Source organism: Mauremys reevesii, linkage group 7, assembly GCF_016161935.1.
Source record: "Mauremys reevesii isolate NIE-2019 linkage group 7, ASM1616193v1, whole genome shotgun sequence".
NCBI classification, from domain to species: Eukaryota; Metazoa; Chordata; order Testudines; family Geoemydidae; genus Mauremys; species Mauremys reevesii.
Window position 1 is genome coordinate 66,956,890 of NC_052629.1, and position 17,152 is coordinate 66,974,041.

General features: G+C 47.1%; 1 protein-coding gene across 6 annotated transcripts in view; it reads right to left on the minus strand.

The window, feature by feature from the left end:
- MAPK8 (mitogen-activated protein kinase 8) overlaps positions 1-17,152 on the minus strand; it is a 137,234-nt gene that overhangs the window by 6,853 nt on the left and 113,229 nt on the right. For 4 of the 6 annotated variants that reach the window (XM_039480940.1, XM_039480939.1, XM_039480941.1 and 1 more), the window contains exons 9-11: positions 14,893-15,017; positions 13,767-13,860; positions 2,948-3,025 (exon numbers count right to left, since the gene is read on the minus strand). In XM_039480940.1, coding sequence (XP_039336874.1) covers positions 2,948-3,025; positions 13,767-13,860; positions 14,893-15,017 — 297 coding nt within the window. The remainder of the gene's footprint in view (positions 1-2,947; positions 3,026-13,766; positions 13,861-14,892; positions 15,018-17,152) is intronic. The other 2 variants (XM_039480943.1, XM_039480942.1) reach the window with 1 other exon arrangement.

Genomic DNA, 17,152 nt, shown 5'->3' on the forward strand with positions numbered 1-17,152 from the left:
TGGAGAACAGTGCCGAGACCTAGAACGGTGACGGGACCGAGAACATCTGCGGGACAGCGACCCTGAACGGTGCCGCTGTGCGGTGCCGAGGTAGGGTGGCCTGATCAAGGCAGGCTTGCCCATCGACTATGCAACCCCCACCGGCGGTGCCGGGGGTTGAGGCAGCGTAGATGCTGTCGTTGCAATCAGCCCCCTCGCCGCGGACACTGTCTCCGGCGTGGAGGGAACAGTGAGCTCGACCATAGCTGGCACCCCGGATGCAGCTTCATAGCGAGCTCGACCACGGTCCGTACCGGGGAGTGTTCCAGCACCAGACTTGACGGCCTTTGCCTGGCCGGAGTTAATGGTGCGGGCATTGTCGGTGCCGCAGTAGACATCGGTGCCGGGCGATCCGATGGAGCATAGCGCTCGGCTGCGGAGCAGGCGGCTCGGACGCAGCTTCAGGGCGAGCTCGACCACGGTCCGTACCGGGGAGCATTCCGGCACCGGACTCGACGGCTCTTGCCTGGCCGGAGTTAATGGTGCAGACATTGACGGTGCCGCGGCAGACATCGGTGCCGGCGGTCCCACTGAACATAGCGCTCGGCTGCGGAGCAGGCGGCTCGGACGCAGCTTCCTAGCGAGCTCGACCACGGTCCGTACCGGGGAGCTTACCAGCACCGGACTCGACGGCTCTTGCCTGGCCGGAGTTAACGGTGTGGATATTGTCAGTGCCGCGGCCGACATCGGTGCCAGGCGATCCGACGGAGCCTAGCGCTCGGCTGCGGAGCAGGCGGCTCGGACGCAGCTACAGAGCGAGCTCGACCACGGTCCACACCGGGGAGCTTTCCAGCACCGGACTCAACGGCTCTCGCCTGGCCGGAGTGAAAGGTGCGGATATTGTCGGTGCCGCGGCAGACATCGGTGCCGGGCGATCCGACGGAGCATAGCGCTCGGCTGCGGAGCAGGCGGCTCGGACGCAGCGTCAGAGCGAGCTCGACCACGGTCCGTACCGGGGAGCTTTCCAGCACCGGACTCGACGGCTCTTGCCTGGCCGGAGTGAAAGGTGCGGATATTGTCGGTGCCGCGGCAGACATCGGTGCCGGGCGCTCCGACTGAGCGTAGCGCTCGGCTGCGGAGCAGGCGGCTCGGACGCAGCTTCCGGGCGAGCTCGACCACGGTGCATACCGGGGAGCTTTCCAGCACCGGACTCAACGGCTCTTGCCTGGCCGGAGTAACTCTTCATCCTCCAGGAGAGAGGTCCATGCCGAGGGTACGTCGGAGTCAGCGACGGTGGTGCCAGGAGGCCTTGGCGGCACCGGCGGTCCGGTGCCGAGGGAGCGCGCCGTGAAAACGAACTAGCGGTCGGCGCCGAGAGCGGAGGAGCAAGAGCTGCCTCCCTCAGGAGCTGTTCAAAACGAAAGCCCCGCTCCCCTTTGTTCACGGATTAAGGGCCTCACAAACGCGGCACTTATCTGTGAGGTAAGATCCCTCGAGGCACTTAGGAGAAGATCTCTTGTCGGCAGCGGCTTGTGGCCGGCCGAGCAGTAGAAAACCCTGTGGACCGGGCACCGGACCCGGCCCCGGGTGAGGGGAAGGGGATAAACCCCAACCCCTGTAAAATAAATACACTATACTATTCTACAAACAAACAGATTTAACTACCACTATAAACAGAACGAGAGAAAACTACGAGTAGCTAGGGAAGTGGAGGTCAGCTAAGCTGTGCTCCACTGTTCCAACGGTCGTCACGGGCGGAAAGAAGGAACTGAGGAGCGGACGGGCCGGCTGGGGTATATATCCTGCGCTATAGCGGCGCCACTCCAGGGGGCGCCCAGCCGGCCCGCCGGAGTTGCTAGGGTAAAAATCTTCCGAAGAGCCGTGCACGCACGGCGCGCACACCTAACTGGAATGCATAGGAGCAATCACTCGAAGAAGAACAAGCACTTTGAGCAGCATGCTCATCAGGCTCAACCAAGATTTCAGGAGAGCTTGGTAAAGGCTGACCTCTTTATGACATCACACTGCAGTTTTCTACATTGGCCAGGTAGGCCCAGGCACTGTTGCTATAAGAGGGATCTAACTGAAATACAAACAGTGGGCACTAAATACTTTTGAAACTGAGGCCAATCTTATTTAGGAGGCTAATTTTTGACATCCACCGTGGTGTGAGCTTGCTGGTTAAATGCCTGTCTCTGATGATGCTCACTGGAGCCTCATTAGCTAATCACCCTTTTGGGAGACTCTGATCTAATGGACTGAGCAGAGAGGGTTAGCAACTCTAATTTCTAATCTGAATTCTGCTACTGACGCATTGTGTTACCTTGGCCCAGATGCACTGTATTCCAGCTGTAAAATGGGGGTATTATTTATTTGTATTGTGGTGGCTCCTAAGAGCCTTTGGGTATTCTACACAGCAAGCAGAAACCTGCAACAGCCAGTCTCTGAGCCTGGGTCTACAGACTCGGGCTCATGCTACAGTGCTAAAGACAGCTGTTGCAGCTTGGGCTGGAGCTAAGGCTGTGAAGCCTAAGTGGGGGTGGGTCCAAGCCCATATGTCTAAACAGCTATTCTAAGCATCGTAGCATGAGCCTGAGTTTGTAGACCCGGGCTCTGAGTCTCGCTTCTGAGGGTTTCTGCTTCCCTTGTAGCTGTACCTTCAGTCATAGGAAAGAATTCCATTGTGCAAGTTGCTGGACAAATAGAGAAAAAAAAGCCTTGCTCCATGGGGGTGTTGGGAGGATTAATTAACTAATCTCTATATAGTGCTTTATGTTTCCAAGAAGAGCACCAGCATCAAATATTATCACTCATGAAGTGAATTAGCTGAAAGCAACTTCTGCCCAAGTGTTCTTGAAATTCTAGACTCATACTTTAAGCTATATTAACTATTACTCTTGGATCAGCTTGGTGCCTTTCTAGCTTACCACACAGGGCAGGCTTGTATAGTGCTTTTATTGTAACCAACCTAAAGGGGCTGGTTGTCCACGTATAACCCCATTCTTGGTCCTTTCCTCCAGGTCCATGACCTCCTTGTATATCAACTCTGTAAACATGACAAAAATAGTAGTTATACCGATCCATTACTTTAAACTGATAACGATGAATGCACATCTTATTCAAATTAATATTCCAGTTTTGTAGGCTTATTTCTCTTCAGAATTATTTTTAGACAATATTAGACTACAAAGAAGAAAGGAACATATTTAGAACTGAAAGTGATGCACCGCTTTCCAGCACCATTCTGCTGAAACTTCAAAGGTTTGGAGCTCACGGAATGCACTGAAATTGCTCACTGCTTGGTAGCTGATTTTGTCCAGGTTGGTTTGATATGGAGGACTTCGAAGTAGAGCCACAAGGCTGAGGCAATCAATTCACTCAATGTTACAGAGGCCTGCTGCACAGATGAACAGGTCTCATGGAAAAACAAGGAGCGCAGAAGGCCTTATCTAGCTGGAATTAGGATGGCTCAAGGCAACATTTTTTAGAAGAGCTAGTACCCAGCAACACCATGATGCTTTGCTAGACAGGCAGACTGTGTTTATATAAGTCCATAACTATCCTGTGCAAAGTTGCAAGACAGCTCTGCATCAGAAAGCATAACATTTTTTGAAGAACAAATGTTCCCCCACCCCAACCCCATCACTGATTTTCCTCACTAGTGCAAAATCATGCCATGGCCAAGCCTTATGCGCTGAATGATGTTCAAACAACCTAAGTGTTAAATGTTACTGGTGCTGGCCTGCCTCTCCCTTCCCAGATATCTTTGCCTGAAGGATCCTGGATGATAGCTAACCAAGGTATTCTCATCCAATCCATTTTTCTTAGCAGAGGCCTAGCCATAACTTGTTTGAGAGATGCTGGCAGATAACCCTATTTGAGATGTGTGGACAACTCTTTCCAACAGGAGGCTCAGATATACCCCACTAGCTTTGATCAGCTACAATATCCACAGGCCCAGGTCAGATGAGGGTGGACAGAAGCACACTGGCTGAGACTCACTAAGGGATAGTAGTATGGCTGTACCATCCCGATCTGAACGTCACCATAAATATCCAGAAGCCGCTCTGGATCAGATCATCCTTTTCTGTGGCGATTAAAAGCCACACACAGCATGAAAAAGATGCCTCAACAGTCAGCAAGGGGTGCTCTAGGTTGATAAGATGGCCAACCACCCAGAGGAAGTTTTGGTTGGGTAGAAGCACTGGCAGAAGAAAAGGACCAATGCCTTAGATGCAAATTGTCAGTGACAGATTAAAACTGGCAAACTGAAGTGATTTCTGAGTGCAATATGGAGGAAAGGATTGTTTAGGAGCCACTATCAATGGTCAGAGACAACAGACTGTGGTAGCATAGCAACCCAGGTGGCTACCCATACCTGGCACTAGGGCAGGACTGAGGTATCGTACTGTGTTTCAAAGAACCCTTGGAGGTTACTTCAGTCTCCTTGGGAAGCTCGTAACTGCACATCTCCTACCTCAAGAGGGAAATGGAAGAGCCATGGCCTCACTTTCGAGGTGATGGTGATCAAACAACATTAGTGGAACATTTGCCTTCCTCTCTAGCTCGACCCCCATGTTGAAGACTATGACCAGAGTCTAATGGCAAAGGGCTCCAGACTATCTGCGGTAAGCCTGTGGTGGGCACAAGGGTCAGACATTCTTATGCTAGCAGGTCAGAGCTGGCATCTGCATGCACAGTGAAATCCTCCAGAAGTGGACCATGAAGCACCCTTCCTACTTCCTTCTCTTTCTGGCAGCAAAGGCTGAACTTTCTCCCAGGTATTTTAAGCACTTAAAAGGGTACCAGCCCATTCAATGCATTATATTCACACATTAAATGCAGCACTTCACACTTTAATGCTTCTCTGGATCCATCTTAATGGATCCTATCACTAATCCTATTAAAACCCCCAAACAACTGAAAATTAACTAGAAATTTGAGGTAAACAAGCAAACTCTGCAAGTAGAAAAACATGGTTCCAGGCCTGCCTGCCATAGCAGAGGAACAGGAGATGGTTATGGCGTGGGACCTTCTACATCTTTACTTTGACAGCTGGATCTGCAATATGAGGCACAGGGTCAAAGGGCTCAAGATGTACAGCATGTGACCCTTGTACGGAAGAATGTGCTGGCTGCTCTGAGCTCCTCTGCAAGATGTAACTGATAGCGAAGGGACTTTGTGCCTGTTATTCCTCTACGCAAGGTAGGACTACTTTCGCCAAGTCTGTAACCTGAAGCCATTCAAATCCTGTCACATGCTAGATCACAAGGTCCAAACGGGGAGGGGGCGTGGTTTGGGGGCAGGGTATTCTGGTTATCTGTAAAGAGACTTTTCTAAACAAACAAACAAAAACATTTACCTCTGCCTGCTCACCAGCACAGTGAATGACACAAAACCTAAGAGCAAGAAATCTAGGAGGCAGCAATGAAAGTCCCTTCTTTGTTCTTTCAAGCTTTTAAAACCATAGAGATTCAGTAAACGCATTGAAGTCAATTGTCAACGATAGAGGCTTGGATCGAGGACTTCTTTCTACCAAGTTTGCATTCAGATCTCATCACAAAATAGTGAGTGGTGTATTTACTGTTACATAACATATAAATATATATACATGCATATGTACATACACACACACACACACACCAGGATAAAAGTGTGACATTTGCTATCAGTTGTCTTCTGATTTAGCAATGAATTTTGATAACTTTTGGAGGAGATACAGAAAAGTGCAGATCTATAAGAGGTAGCTGCCACTTGCTGCGACCATATTCTTTAAAATCCAAGAGATACAAGGTCATTGAGAACAATATCTCAAAACCTACCATAATATTATCAGTTGTATGATAGAAGTCATAATGTTAGTATCAACTAGGTAGTACACAGAAACAGCAGATTAAAGTATCTCTGTGAACATACAATGGGTATTGTCCAAAAAAAATTAAAGAGTAGAGGCTTTACAGAAGGCTTCATGATCATGCATGCAGGCAACCAAGAAAGAAAGTATAGGCTTTAGTTACTGCTGAGGTGCTAGGCCTCGGTATTGCCATAGGTACAGCTAACAAGCTTTGACACCTGTGTGGGTGCAGATGTTTAACTGAAAGGAAACACTGGCCTACATTTACCTTCTGCAAGTAAGGTTATATGTGTGAGAACGTGATCTTTGTGACAAATACTGGGCATTCAGGGTAAGGGGTGCGGTGGTATATCAAGAGTCCTGGGCTTTGCAAGTCACAGCAATGCATCTCCGTTTTTTTTGTACATTTGGCTCTATAATTGTCTTGTAGTAGAGGGTGGTTTTCAGATATTATTGAAAGGTTTTAAAACAATTTGTTGTAAACCAGATTTGACCTCTTAATTTCCCATGACAAACAACTAAAAAATAATTAACACACTGTTTTTTTTCCTTCAACTAAAACTGTGACATCTCTATTTTGTGCCATGAAGAGTCATGACTTTCCCCATTTTTCCCCAATGATAATCGATTAGTCTTATCTACATGGAACCAAAAATCCACCTTTAACAGTAGAAATGTATATCAAATTGCAGCATTTACTTTTACTGAAGAAAAATTTTATTTGAAGAAACAGCTGAGGAAGATCTGTAAAACTAAAGGCGGCTGAGCCTCTTTCAGACAATGCAAGTGATGATAAGAAGCGACTGAAGCAAGGAGAGATTAAAAACCAAATATGGCATGATAGGAGAATATATATATGAACTTGGTATTAAGAAGCAAAACTCATATCAGAAGATTAGTCTGGACATAGGCCAATGCTTGCTTCCTTAAAGAGGAAAATGCAAATGAGCACACTAATTTTCCCCTCAGGAGAAATATAAATGAAGGCATAAACACTCTATAGAGGGAGTAGGGTTGATATTTTGGCTATGAGGAAAGCCTATTTGTATGCTAAGTTTCCTGCCACCTCTCTTGTGGATCACCAGCATTACAGAAAAACTTCTCTTAGCAGGGAGGCTTAGTTGACTCCCTGCAGTCCCCAACCTTAGAGACTACTCTTTGCGCAGTCTGCAAAACTTATTGTTGACACACCACAAGCTGGGCCTGCTCACCCAAAATCTCAGCATGCTGCCTCTACAGGAAGCAGGGGAGAGAAGCAAGAAAGAGTTCAGGTTTCTCGGCGGTAGGAAGGCCTTAGAAGTGGAGAGCGAATACTTTGCCACGCTTTTTCCAAAGCATTTTAGAACTGAGAAGTTTTACCACCATAACAGAAGGTCATGAAGCACAATACAGATGTGCACCCAAGCTTAGGAAAGTTACTGCTCTCTGACAACAAGTGTTATCAATGGCTGCAGCTGACTTACAAGGTCTTGTCTACATTATGGAATTTTAGGGGGAAAAAGTATTCTCACCAGTTTTCCAACTTTGTTTCATTAGCACTGGTGTTAGTCCTAATGTACACGAGTACAAGACCAGCAATACTCTAGGCAGCGAGAACAGTCACTTTCTTTTAAATAAAAAGCTACCATGTTAACTAAAACTTGCTCCTTAGAAAGGTTAACTAACATGTCAGTAAACACACTGGAAGCTGTTGGAGTCTTGTCTACTAGAAAAACAATAAGGAGTCCGGTGGCACCTTAAAGACTAACAGATTTATTTGGGCATAAGCTTTCGTGGGTAAAAAAAAAAAAACCTCACTTCTTCAGATGCATCAGAAGAAGTGAGGTTTTTTTTACCCATGAAAGCTTATGCCCAAATAAATCTGTTAGTCTTTAAGGTGCCACCAGACTCCTCGTTGTTTTTGGGGATATAGACTAACATGGCTACCCCCAATACTGTCTACTAGAAGATTCCTGAGTGCAACTGAATGAAATATTTACTTACATTAATTGTGGTTCTTTGAGAAGTGACAGACGTGATACCACTTAGATGTGTGTGCGCTTAGGAGTACTGGTAGAGGGGTGGAGTTCACACCTCGCGGCAATAGTCCCCTCTGCTGGCTATATGAGGCGGTGCTGCCCTGACCACCCCTCAGTTCCTTCACTCTGAACACCTGGAAATGAGACTCCAATGCAGAGGGGACAGAGGGTGGGTCATGGAATACATGTCTGCATCACATCTTGAAGAACCACAATCACAGTAAGTAACCATTTCTTCTTCTTCGAGTAGGTGCAGCTGTGTATTCCTCTTAAATGACTCACAAGCAGTACCGTGCTCCAGGAGGCAGGGCTCAAAGTCTACCTAAACAAGGACTGCAGGACCGCTCTATCAAAGCTTGCATCCACCCTGGGCTGGAAGATGTGGTTATGGCATAAATGGTTCATGCACATATAGATCAATGACCACACAGCAGCCTTGCAAATGTCCAATATGGAAATGTCACTGAGGAATGCTATGGATGTTGCTTGCATGCTCATAGAATGAGCTTGCTCCCACTCAGGGGGCGAGCCAAAGCTATTTTGTATGCAGGGTGTTATCTACTGTCTGTGAAGAAATTGCTTGACCCTTCATGTGGTCTGCATATGACACAAACAGACAAGGGGAAGCATGAAATAGTTAATCCTGTCCAGATAAAAAGCTAATGTATGGAGACACTTCTCCTCCACAGATGAATGCAGCTTGGGAAAGAAAACAGGTAAATATACCACCTGCTTCAAATGAAACTGAAAAACCATTGTACACTAGAACTTAGGATGTAGTCATACAGTCACTTCATCTTTGGAGAACTGAATATAAGACGACTCTGCCATCAGAGCCTGCAAGCCTCAATACTGTCCTTACAGATGTTATTGCTACCAGGAATGAAGTTTTCTGACACAAAAGTGGAAGAGGAGGTTTGAACTGAGGTCCCATTAAGGCCACTAGGATGGAGTTAAGATCTCACAGAGGGACTGGTTCTTGGAATGAGGATGTAGATGAAGGGGCCTTTGTAAGAATCTTGCTACCATGACACTGGAGAAGACTGATCTTCCCTGAATGCAGGGGGATGAAATGCTGATATTGCTGCCAGATGCACTCTCAATGAACTAAACACAAGCCCCAACACCTGAAGGTGCAGCAGGTACTCCAGAATGTCCTGGATAGAGGACAGCGTTGGCTGGATTCTGCAGGCTAATGGTTTCCACTTTGCTGAATAGGCCATCCTGGTGGAGGACTTGTTGGACAGTTGGTGAACACTGTTCTTCCCCCCCATTCATCCATGCAGCAGCCACATGGCTAGATGAAGGGAACTGAGAGCAGGATGCAAGGTGCAGCCATGGTTCTAAGTGAGTAAGTGAGGATGGGAGGAAGTGGTATGGAAGGCTGAATAGACAGTGTGAAAAGGTCGGAGAACCAGCACTGCCTCAGCCACACCAGGGCAATGAGAATGACCTTAAGCTTGAGGATGACCTGAGGGATGACTGGGATTGGGAGAAAGGTGTACAGAAGAGCTAACTGCCAGCTGAGGTAGAAAGCGTGGGACAGGGAGCCTGGACTGAGGGCCCCTCAGGAACAGAACAGACGACATTTCCTGTTGTCCTGTGGAGCAAACAAGTCAATTGTAGGATACCGCAAGCTGCGAAGGTGACCCAGAGGACACTGGTCTTCAGAGACCACTAGTGACGTATGGAAAAATACCTACTGAGATGGATCTGCAAGATGATTCTGAACTCCAGGTGAGTGATTAGCTATCAGGGTAATGTTTTCCTCAATGCAGAACTGCCATAGCCCAATTGCCTGTAGGCAGAGCAACCTGGAGAGTGCTCCCCCTTGTTTATTCACATAACACATTGCGGCGGTATTGTCAGTAAGTATGTGAGCCACTGAGTCTCTGATACAATCCTGAAAAGTGTGACGTGCATTGTAGATGGCCAAAAAGTCCAGCACATTGATATGGACTGAGGCCTCCTGCTCTGACCACAGCCGCTGTGTGTCCCCCAACCCATCTGGGAGGTGCCAGTAACAACTGACCTGGTTGGTGAGGGCTGGACAAAGGGAACACTTTGGCAAACATTCTCTGGATGCTGGTTAGCAATTCGCATCTGTAAGGAAAAGGAGGTGTAAACCTTTCTGCCCAATTGCTTAGAGTCCCTATCCTTGTGTGGCTCTGTTGTTCACTGCAGCTACAACTAGGGAATTTGGTGCTGGCCGGGAGTAATCCCTCTCAGATCCCTGCACAAGAACAAAATAGCACTTTTCCAAGCACTTAGCTGCAGGTGGTACCGAAGCCGGCGTGCTCCAGAAGGCCATAGCAGTTCAAGGAGCGCATCATTGATAGGGAGGGAGACACTTCCAGGGGCAGACAGCTGCAGGCTAGCCACTAATTTGTGGCTGCTCTCTTGCAAGAACTCCACTTGGATACTGCGAGACGCACTACAGGTTGAAAGAGGTATCAGTATGCCTTACAATCCTCCAGTACTAAAAGAGGAATGAACCAGGCAGCACAGAATCGTCCAGAGACAAAGATGAGGCCTTTAACTGGGCTAAAGCTGGATCCTGTTCCAGAGGTGACGGATCTGGATGGGACGACGCTGGAGGCTCTGCAGGAAGGAGGAGTGCTGGTGCCTGGGCTGGTGGCAGATCGATGGTCACCACCACAGACATGGCTGGCGATCTCGCCTTTGAGTGAGACAAAGAGTGGGACCTCCGTGACCAGGGAACACCCCACAGATTACACGGAGGCCACTGGCACGGATAAGGCATTGGTGGCCAATCGGTGCCGGGTCAGGGGCCACCGTCCCAGTCACGAGACGAGCACCAATCCCAGTACTCCATCTAAGGCCCCGATGCCGGTCAAGCGATGGACAGCGTGAGGATGATGACCCTGATTTGGATGCCGAGGAGCCTCAGGATCACTGGAATGAGGGCAGAGCGAGATCAGAGGCAGCACATAACCAGTCTGACTTGTCTGTCATCCAGAACAAAGCAGGAAGTGGTGCTGCCACTGGAAGCAGTACCATTGGTCCTGAGCATGCTGATGCCAGAAGTGGCGTCAATCTCAAAGTCAGCAGCGGTACTGGAGTGTTTGACAGCACCAATTTCAAGGGCAGTGAAAGCTGCCATCATAACATTTGCAGTGCTGACTGCAACGGTGCTGAGGAGATTCCTGGTACCGGCCCTTCTTCCACAACCATGAAAGGGGAACACTGGGGTCCGATGCCAACTGATCCAAGGGTCCAGGGGCTTGTTCAGTCACCAGGGTTATAGATGACACAGCCCTGACAAAGTCCTGGAACAAAGGACAGGTCGGCCAAAAAGCAGAAGACATGCAGCAGAGGCCAGAACCCAAGTCAATGGTACAGGGTTTCTAACCTCCCTACTCAGTACCAGGGAAGGGTTAGAGGTACCCATGCCATCCTGTGTGCTGGCACCAACTCTGTGCCAGTCCACGCTTTCCCTGGGGGTTCCTCCAGACCTGGAGCAGATGATGGAGAATGGCTCCTCCAATTCTTCAGAATGGCACCTGCTCCAGAACATGAAACAACTTCACTCTTGGAACCGGAGGGTGATCTCTGACCTGATAAGGGCCTCGGTTCTGAAGCAGGCCACATGGCTTGTTCAAGCAGGTGCTGCTTTAGGCAAAGGTCCTGAGCCACTTGAGTCTATTTCTTGAACGATCTGCAGATTACACAACACCCTTTAACATGGGCTTCGCTGAGACAGCAAGTACCACGTGTAGGGATTGCTGGTGGGGATAACTCTCTCACATGAAGGACAACATTTAACCCCTGTAAGAGTATCACTGAGGAAACTAAACTAAGGGCTTGGCTACACTGGAGAGTTGCAGTGCTGGTGGTGGCTTTACAGCGCTGCAACTCACTCACCGTCCACACTTGCAAGGCACATACAGCGCTGTATCTCCCTGGCTACAGCGCAGGCTGTACTCCATCTCTGCCTGGGGAATAACGACTGCAGTGCTGGAGTGCCAGTGTAAACAGTGATTAATCTTACTACGCTGTAACTGACCTCCGGAATTTTCCCATAATGCTTTTAACTAAAGAACTCTCTTTGTTTTGTTATGATGTCTCTCTTTGTTTTGTTGTGAATTCGGGGCTCCCAGAGCTGCTTATCTAAAAAACAAACACAGCTACTGTTTGCTGTGAATGAGGCAGGCAGGGGGGATGAATGTCCACAGCTAGTGTTTGCTTGAGGAGAGAAACAGCACGGCGGGGAGGAGGAGGAGGAGGGGAGAAGGGAGTCCTTCGGAGCAGCTGCTTATCTGGTCTGAAGGCTATTTGCATTTAAGAGAGAATGAGGGGTGGGGGAAGTGGTCGGAATTTGCAAGGCAGGGAGCTGACACAGTGTCGCTCCAAAAATCCACTCTCTCTCTCTCTCTCTCCCCCACGCTCCCTTTCACACTCCATCCCACCCCCCTCTTTTGAAAAGCATGTTGCAGCCACTTGAACGCTGGGATAGCTGCCCATAATGCACCACTCCCAACACCGCTGCAAATGTGGCCACACTGCAGCGCTGGTAGCTGTTAGTGTGGCCACACTGCAGCGCTTTCCCTACACAGCTGTACGAAGACAGCTGTAACTCCCAGCGCTGCACACCTGCAAGTGTAGCCAAGCCCTAATACAACTAATACTAAGCTAACACTAAGGGTACTACTTACAGTATATATTAGAAGAAAAAACTAAACTAGCTGAAGGGTTGAGGTTAAGATCACACAAAGCTCCAACTCCAGCCACAGGTGGTAAGAAGGAACTGAGGGAGGGCTGGGGCAGCACTGTCTCATGTAGCCAGAGGGAGGGCTATGGCCATGAAGTGTGAATACTGATCTTCTACGGGTACTGGTAGGCAAATTTCTTGGGCTTTGGTGTGCTGTGTGCACACACAGCAAAGTGGAATACTCAGCTGCATCTACTTGAAGGTGGTGTGGTTTCCCCAGTACAGATATAGCCCAAGTGTAACCAGACCATTTCAGGGAGCATAATTAAGCAATAAAACTATTCCCGAAGCCATGGCTTAATCCCTCAATCACACTTCCAGAAAAGGGTGCTGAACATGATCTTGTCCTTGGCTACACTTGCAGTTAAAGCATGCTCAGTGCCAGGTCAGCTTCACACACAGCTGCCATTATCAGCAACAAGTAATTTTCCTAGGTTAGAGGCTAGACACCCCAGGCGCGCGCGCAGCGCGGGCGGGGCGGGCGCGGCATTTGGCTCGGGGCGCGGGTGCCGGAGCTTCCGGCGCGCCCGCGGCTGCGGACCGAGACGGGGCCGGGACGCCGGGCGCGGACGGGCGCGGGTCCGCGCTTTCCGCTCCCCGTCTGAGCTCTCCGCCGGCGGTGCGGCGCGGCGGCTGCTCGTCCGCCCCCGACCTGCCGCCTGCGCGCATGCCGCGCGAGGCCCCCGAGCCGCCCGAAGAAGGGACCCCCCCGGGGGACCGGGGAGGCGCGGCGAGCGCGCGCGCTGCGCAGGGGGCAGCCGATTTCTAGAGCCGCCCCTGGTTAGAGAAGTGCCAAGAATGAAAGCATGTTCCTTACCTCCTGGAGCAGGGCAAGCTTTACTGGCCAGAGACCCAACCATCTTACCTGATGTCTGTATGAACCTGATCTTTGCCATGGAAGAGAACTACCATACCATAATTGTGCCTTTAAGAAGGCTCATTAACTAAACTTAATTAGAACTGGAAGCATGTTATGTGCAAGTCACTTAACGTATGAATTCAGAAGAATCATCTAATCATCGATAATCTAACCTTACCATATACTTAAATGATATGCAAGTTTCTGAGCTGTGAAGGACATTGAAGCTGCTAGTCATTCCAACTTCTTAACAGAACTCCAATAACACAATAATCCTTGATTGGATGGCAAGCCCCAAAGACAAATTTAAAATGTTGTTCTTACCTTTCCATTCTTCTATTGTGTGCTCTCTTTCATCTAACTGCTTGTCTGGTATCTTTGGTGGAGGCTGCAAACAGAATTGACGCATGATAAACAACTACAGTGAAATGAAAGGGAAAATGCACATCACCTAACAGGAAGGTTGTTGTACAAAGAATAGCTTTCAGAATCCCAACCCAATCTTTTAAAAATACAGCGTCATGCTTCACCATATCTGTTAGAAACATAGTCATCTCATGTCTGGCCACTTTTCTATACTTCATGTGATGTTTCAGACTCCTAGTGATTAATAGTTTTCCTTGCATTATTACAGTTATGTTTGACAAAGGTGGCTAAATGGAGACGTATCTAGGTACAGCATTATCCATGCCTGACTCCCCACTGGGGGCATTTACTGTCAATAGTTCATTTTCTTCTCTGCCAGCTGTAAATATTCTGTAGAATTCTAGTTGCACCATTTACATTAAATACTGTTTAGGATACTGAAGTGTCTTCTTCAATTCTTACTAGGTCACAGCCAACCACCTCCTTCTGTTCAGACACTTATTTTTCATCTTATTTCAATAAGCCGGAAGTTAATTGTTTAAAAAGTGATATACTTTTATGTTTCAACTAAATCACATTCACCAGTGGTGATATTTGACAGCACATGCTCCTGCATTGGAGTTTTGCCTCTGGCTCCTATTTTGTTAGTTTTGAGATACTACCAAATTGCCCTAACTAGTGAAAATACCTTCTTCCTCTTTTCTTGCCCAGGAGTCAATGGCTCACATTGCTGTTAAATGTAACAGGTATGCATAGGTGAGTCTGAGGCAAATATTTGGTTTAATAAATCCAGGGTCTGATTTTCAGGAGATTTTTAAGTACGATATTTGCATGTCTTATATTTGTAGGTACAATCATCATGATTATGCATAGAAATACAGGTGAATCAGAACTGCCTGAAATTTTGGCCTCTAGAGAGAAAATTCTAACAAACACATCTACCAATTTCAGCTATAAATCTGACAGCTGCATGTCAGAAATGTAGTGTATTATTATGGCAAGCAATGATACCAATCACCACATTCCAAGTTTGCTTCCTTCAGTAGAGTATCCCACTAACAAGAGACCAAAGCCAAGAACTTACTGCTTCTGCTTCAGATGGATCATACCAGACATTGATGTATGGGTGCTGCAGAGCCTCATCCACAGAGATTCTTTTAGAAGCATCTATAACCAGCATTTTTGATAACAAGTCCCTTGCTTGACTGGCTGCAAGAGCGTGAAATTTTCTATTTAGGTTTATGCTGAATGCACTTTAGACAATGTTTTAAATTTTATGAACTTAAAAGGCTTAGCAAAGAGCAGACAAATTACAGTTTTAAGGTCTGCACAGAATTCAGGATTTAGCAAAGCTGGTACTACATTAAAAAGCAAAGTCAAAATAATGAGTAAAACTGGTGAAAGAATTTTTGAATTTGCATCACATGTAACAAGAACAAAACCTCACCTGGAAGAGTAATCTGTACCTGGTCATTGTACTCCTTCATGCAAAGAAGGCAACATGAAAACTGGACACATTTTCATGTCTGATAAGTTTTATTGATACATGTATCACCAGTGACTAGATGGATTTATTAAAATGGGAATTTCTGGGAAAAATATCAGAAGCTGGACAGCTACCAGAGGACTAAAAAAACATCCAGGTGATAGAGAACATCAAACAAAGGAAAAAAGAGAAACCTGGTAACTAGTATCTGATAAGAAACTATTCCTTAATATGAAGGATTGCCTCTTGTCCCTCTCCCCAAATAAATCTGTCATCAGATACAGGATGCGTGAATTCAGAGCAACCAAACTGTAGACTGGATTCAAATTGGCTTGCATATGAGCATTGTGACACAGAGTGAAAATTGGACTAAGTATGAAAAAAGGTTGAAAGATTCATAGACTTTAAGGTCAGAAGGGACCATCATGATCATCTAATTTGACCTTGTCAAGGCTGAATCTCCACTCTGGCACTTTGAGTGCAGAAGGTAGGGGCCCGCAAGGATTCTAAAAACTAATATTTGGCACTCCAGGCTTGTATTAAACTCCCAAGGTTACAGCTTCTCTTTGACCTTAGCTTGGTAAATGCTGACACCACTCAAATGCAAAAAAACCCAAAACCCTTGGACCCAGGAAGGAACACTTGAGAATTCCTCCCTGTGGGGTACCCTCAAGCCCTTTCATACATACACCACCCCGCCCCTCCCGGGGAAGAGCTGAGAAAAAAAACAAAAGGAAATTAGCTGTGCTACCGGCTAATCAAACAACATGCACAAATCTCTTAGACACCAAAAATCCAATCCTGTTCTTAAAAAAAGGTAAATTTTATTAAAAACCAAAAGGAAGAAAATACATCTGGAACTTAGGCTTTTGCTAGATTTTAAAAGAGCAATTCCAAAATGAAGCACGCAAAATAGCTTTCTTGGGGGTTCAGCTTAAAAGTTACAAGCAAACAAAAGCATCTGGGGTTAGCACAGAGAAGTCCACAAACCTTAAAAAAATAAACAGAAATAAACCAAATCGCATCTTTCTAAACATTCCTAATTTACTTATGTATTTGGAGGGGGTTCAAATCAGTAATTCTAGGTAGAATCTGATGATTTCTCATGCCTGGCTTAAAGCTGCTTATAGCATAGTCATAGCCATGACCTTGTTATGTTCCCCCTCTCCGGAGAACAACCACAGACACAAAGGGAAAGCTTCCTTCCCAATTTAAAAAAAGTTCTAGCCTTCCCATTGGCTCTTTTGGTCAGGTGCCAATTTTCTTTACCTGGGGGACTTTTTTTTAACCCTTTATAGGTAAAACAAGCAGAGAACTGCTATCAAGAGGGATTTTACTGCTAACTGGCTGGCTGGGTGTCCATAAAAGGGAGCTCCCCCCTCCCCTTTTATCATAGGCCTCCTACACATTGCAGCTGCAAAACCTCTCCTACCCACCCCTGCAATAGGCCCATAACCTCTGACTGCGTTACTGAAGTCCTCACATCATGATTTAAAGGCTTCTAGTACATACCAGCAAATGACCCATGTCCCACGCTGCAGAGAAATGTGAACGTCCCTCCCCCTGCCCCAGCGTCTCTGCCAATCTGACACGGAGGAAAATTCCTTCCTGACTACAAATATGGCGATCAGTTAGACCCTAAGCAAGTAGGTGAGACTGACCAGTGTACTGAGGGAGAAGTCTCCCACCATATAGTCAAATTATCAGTGTTGGATCTAATTTTAATTAACATCTTATTGATCATCTGGAGGGGGTGGTGAAAAAGCAGACTAATTGGGTGGTGAGGCAGAGCTAATTCCAACCAGGTCAGAGAAACAAACCTCAAGCTAAACAAATGGACAGGAAATAAAATGTGATT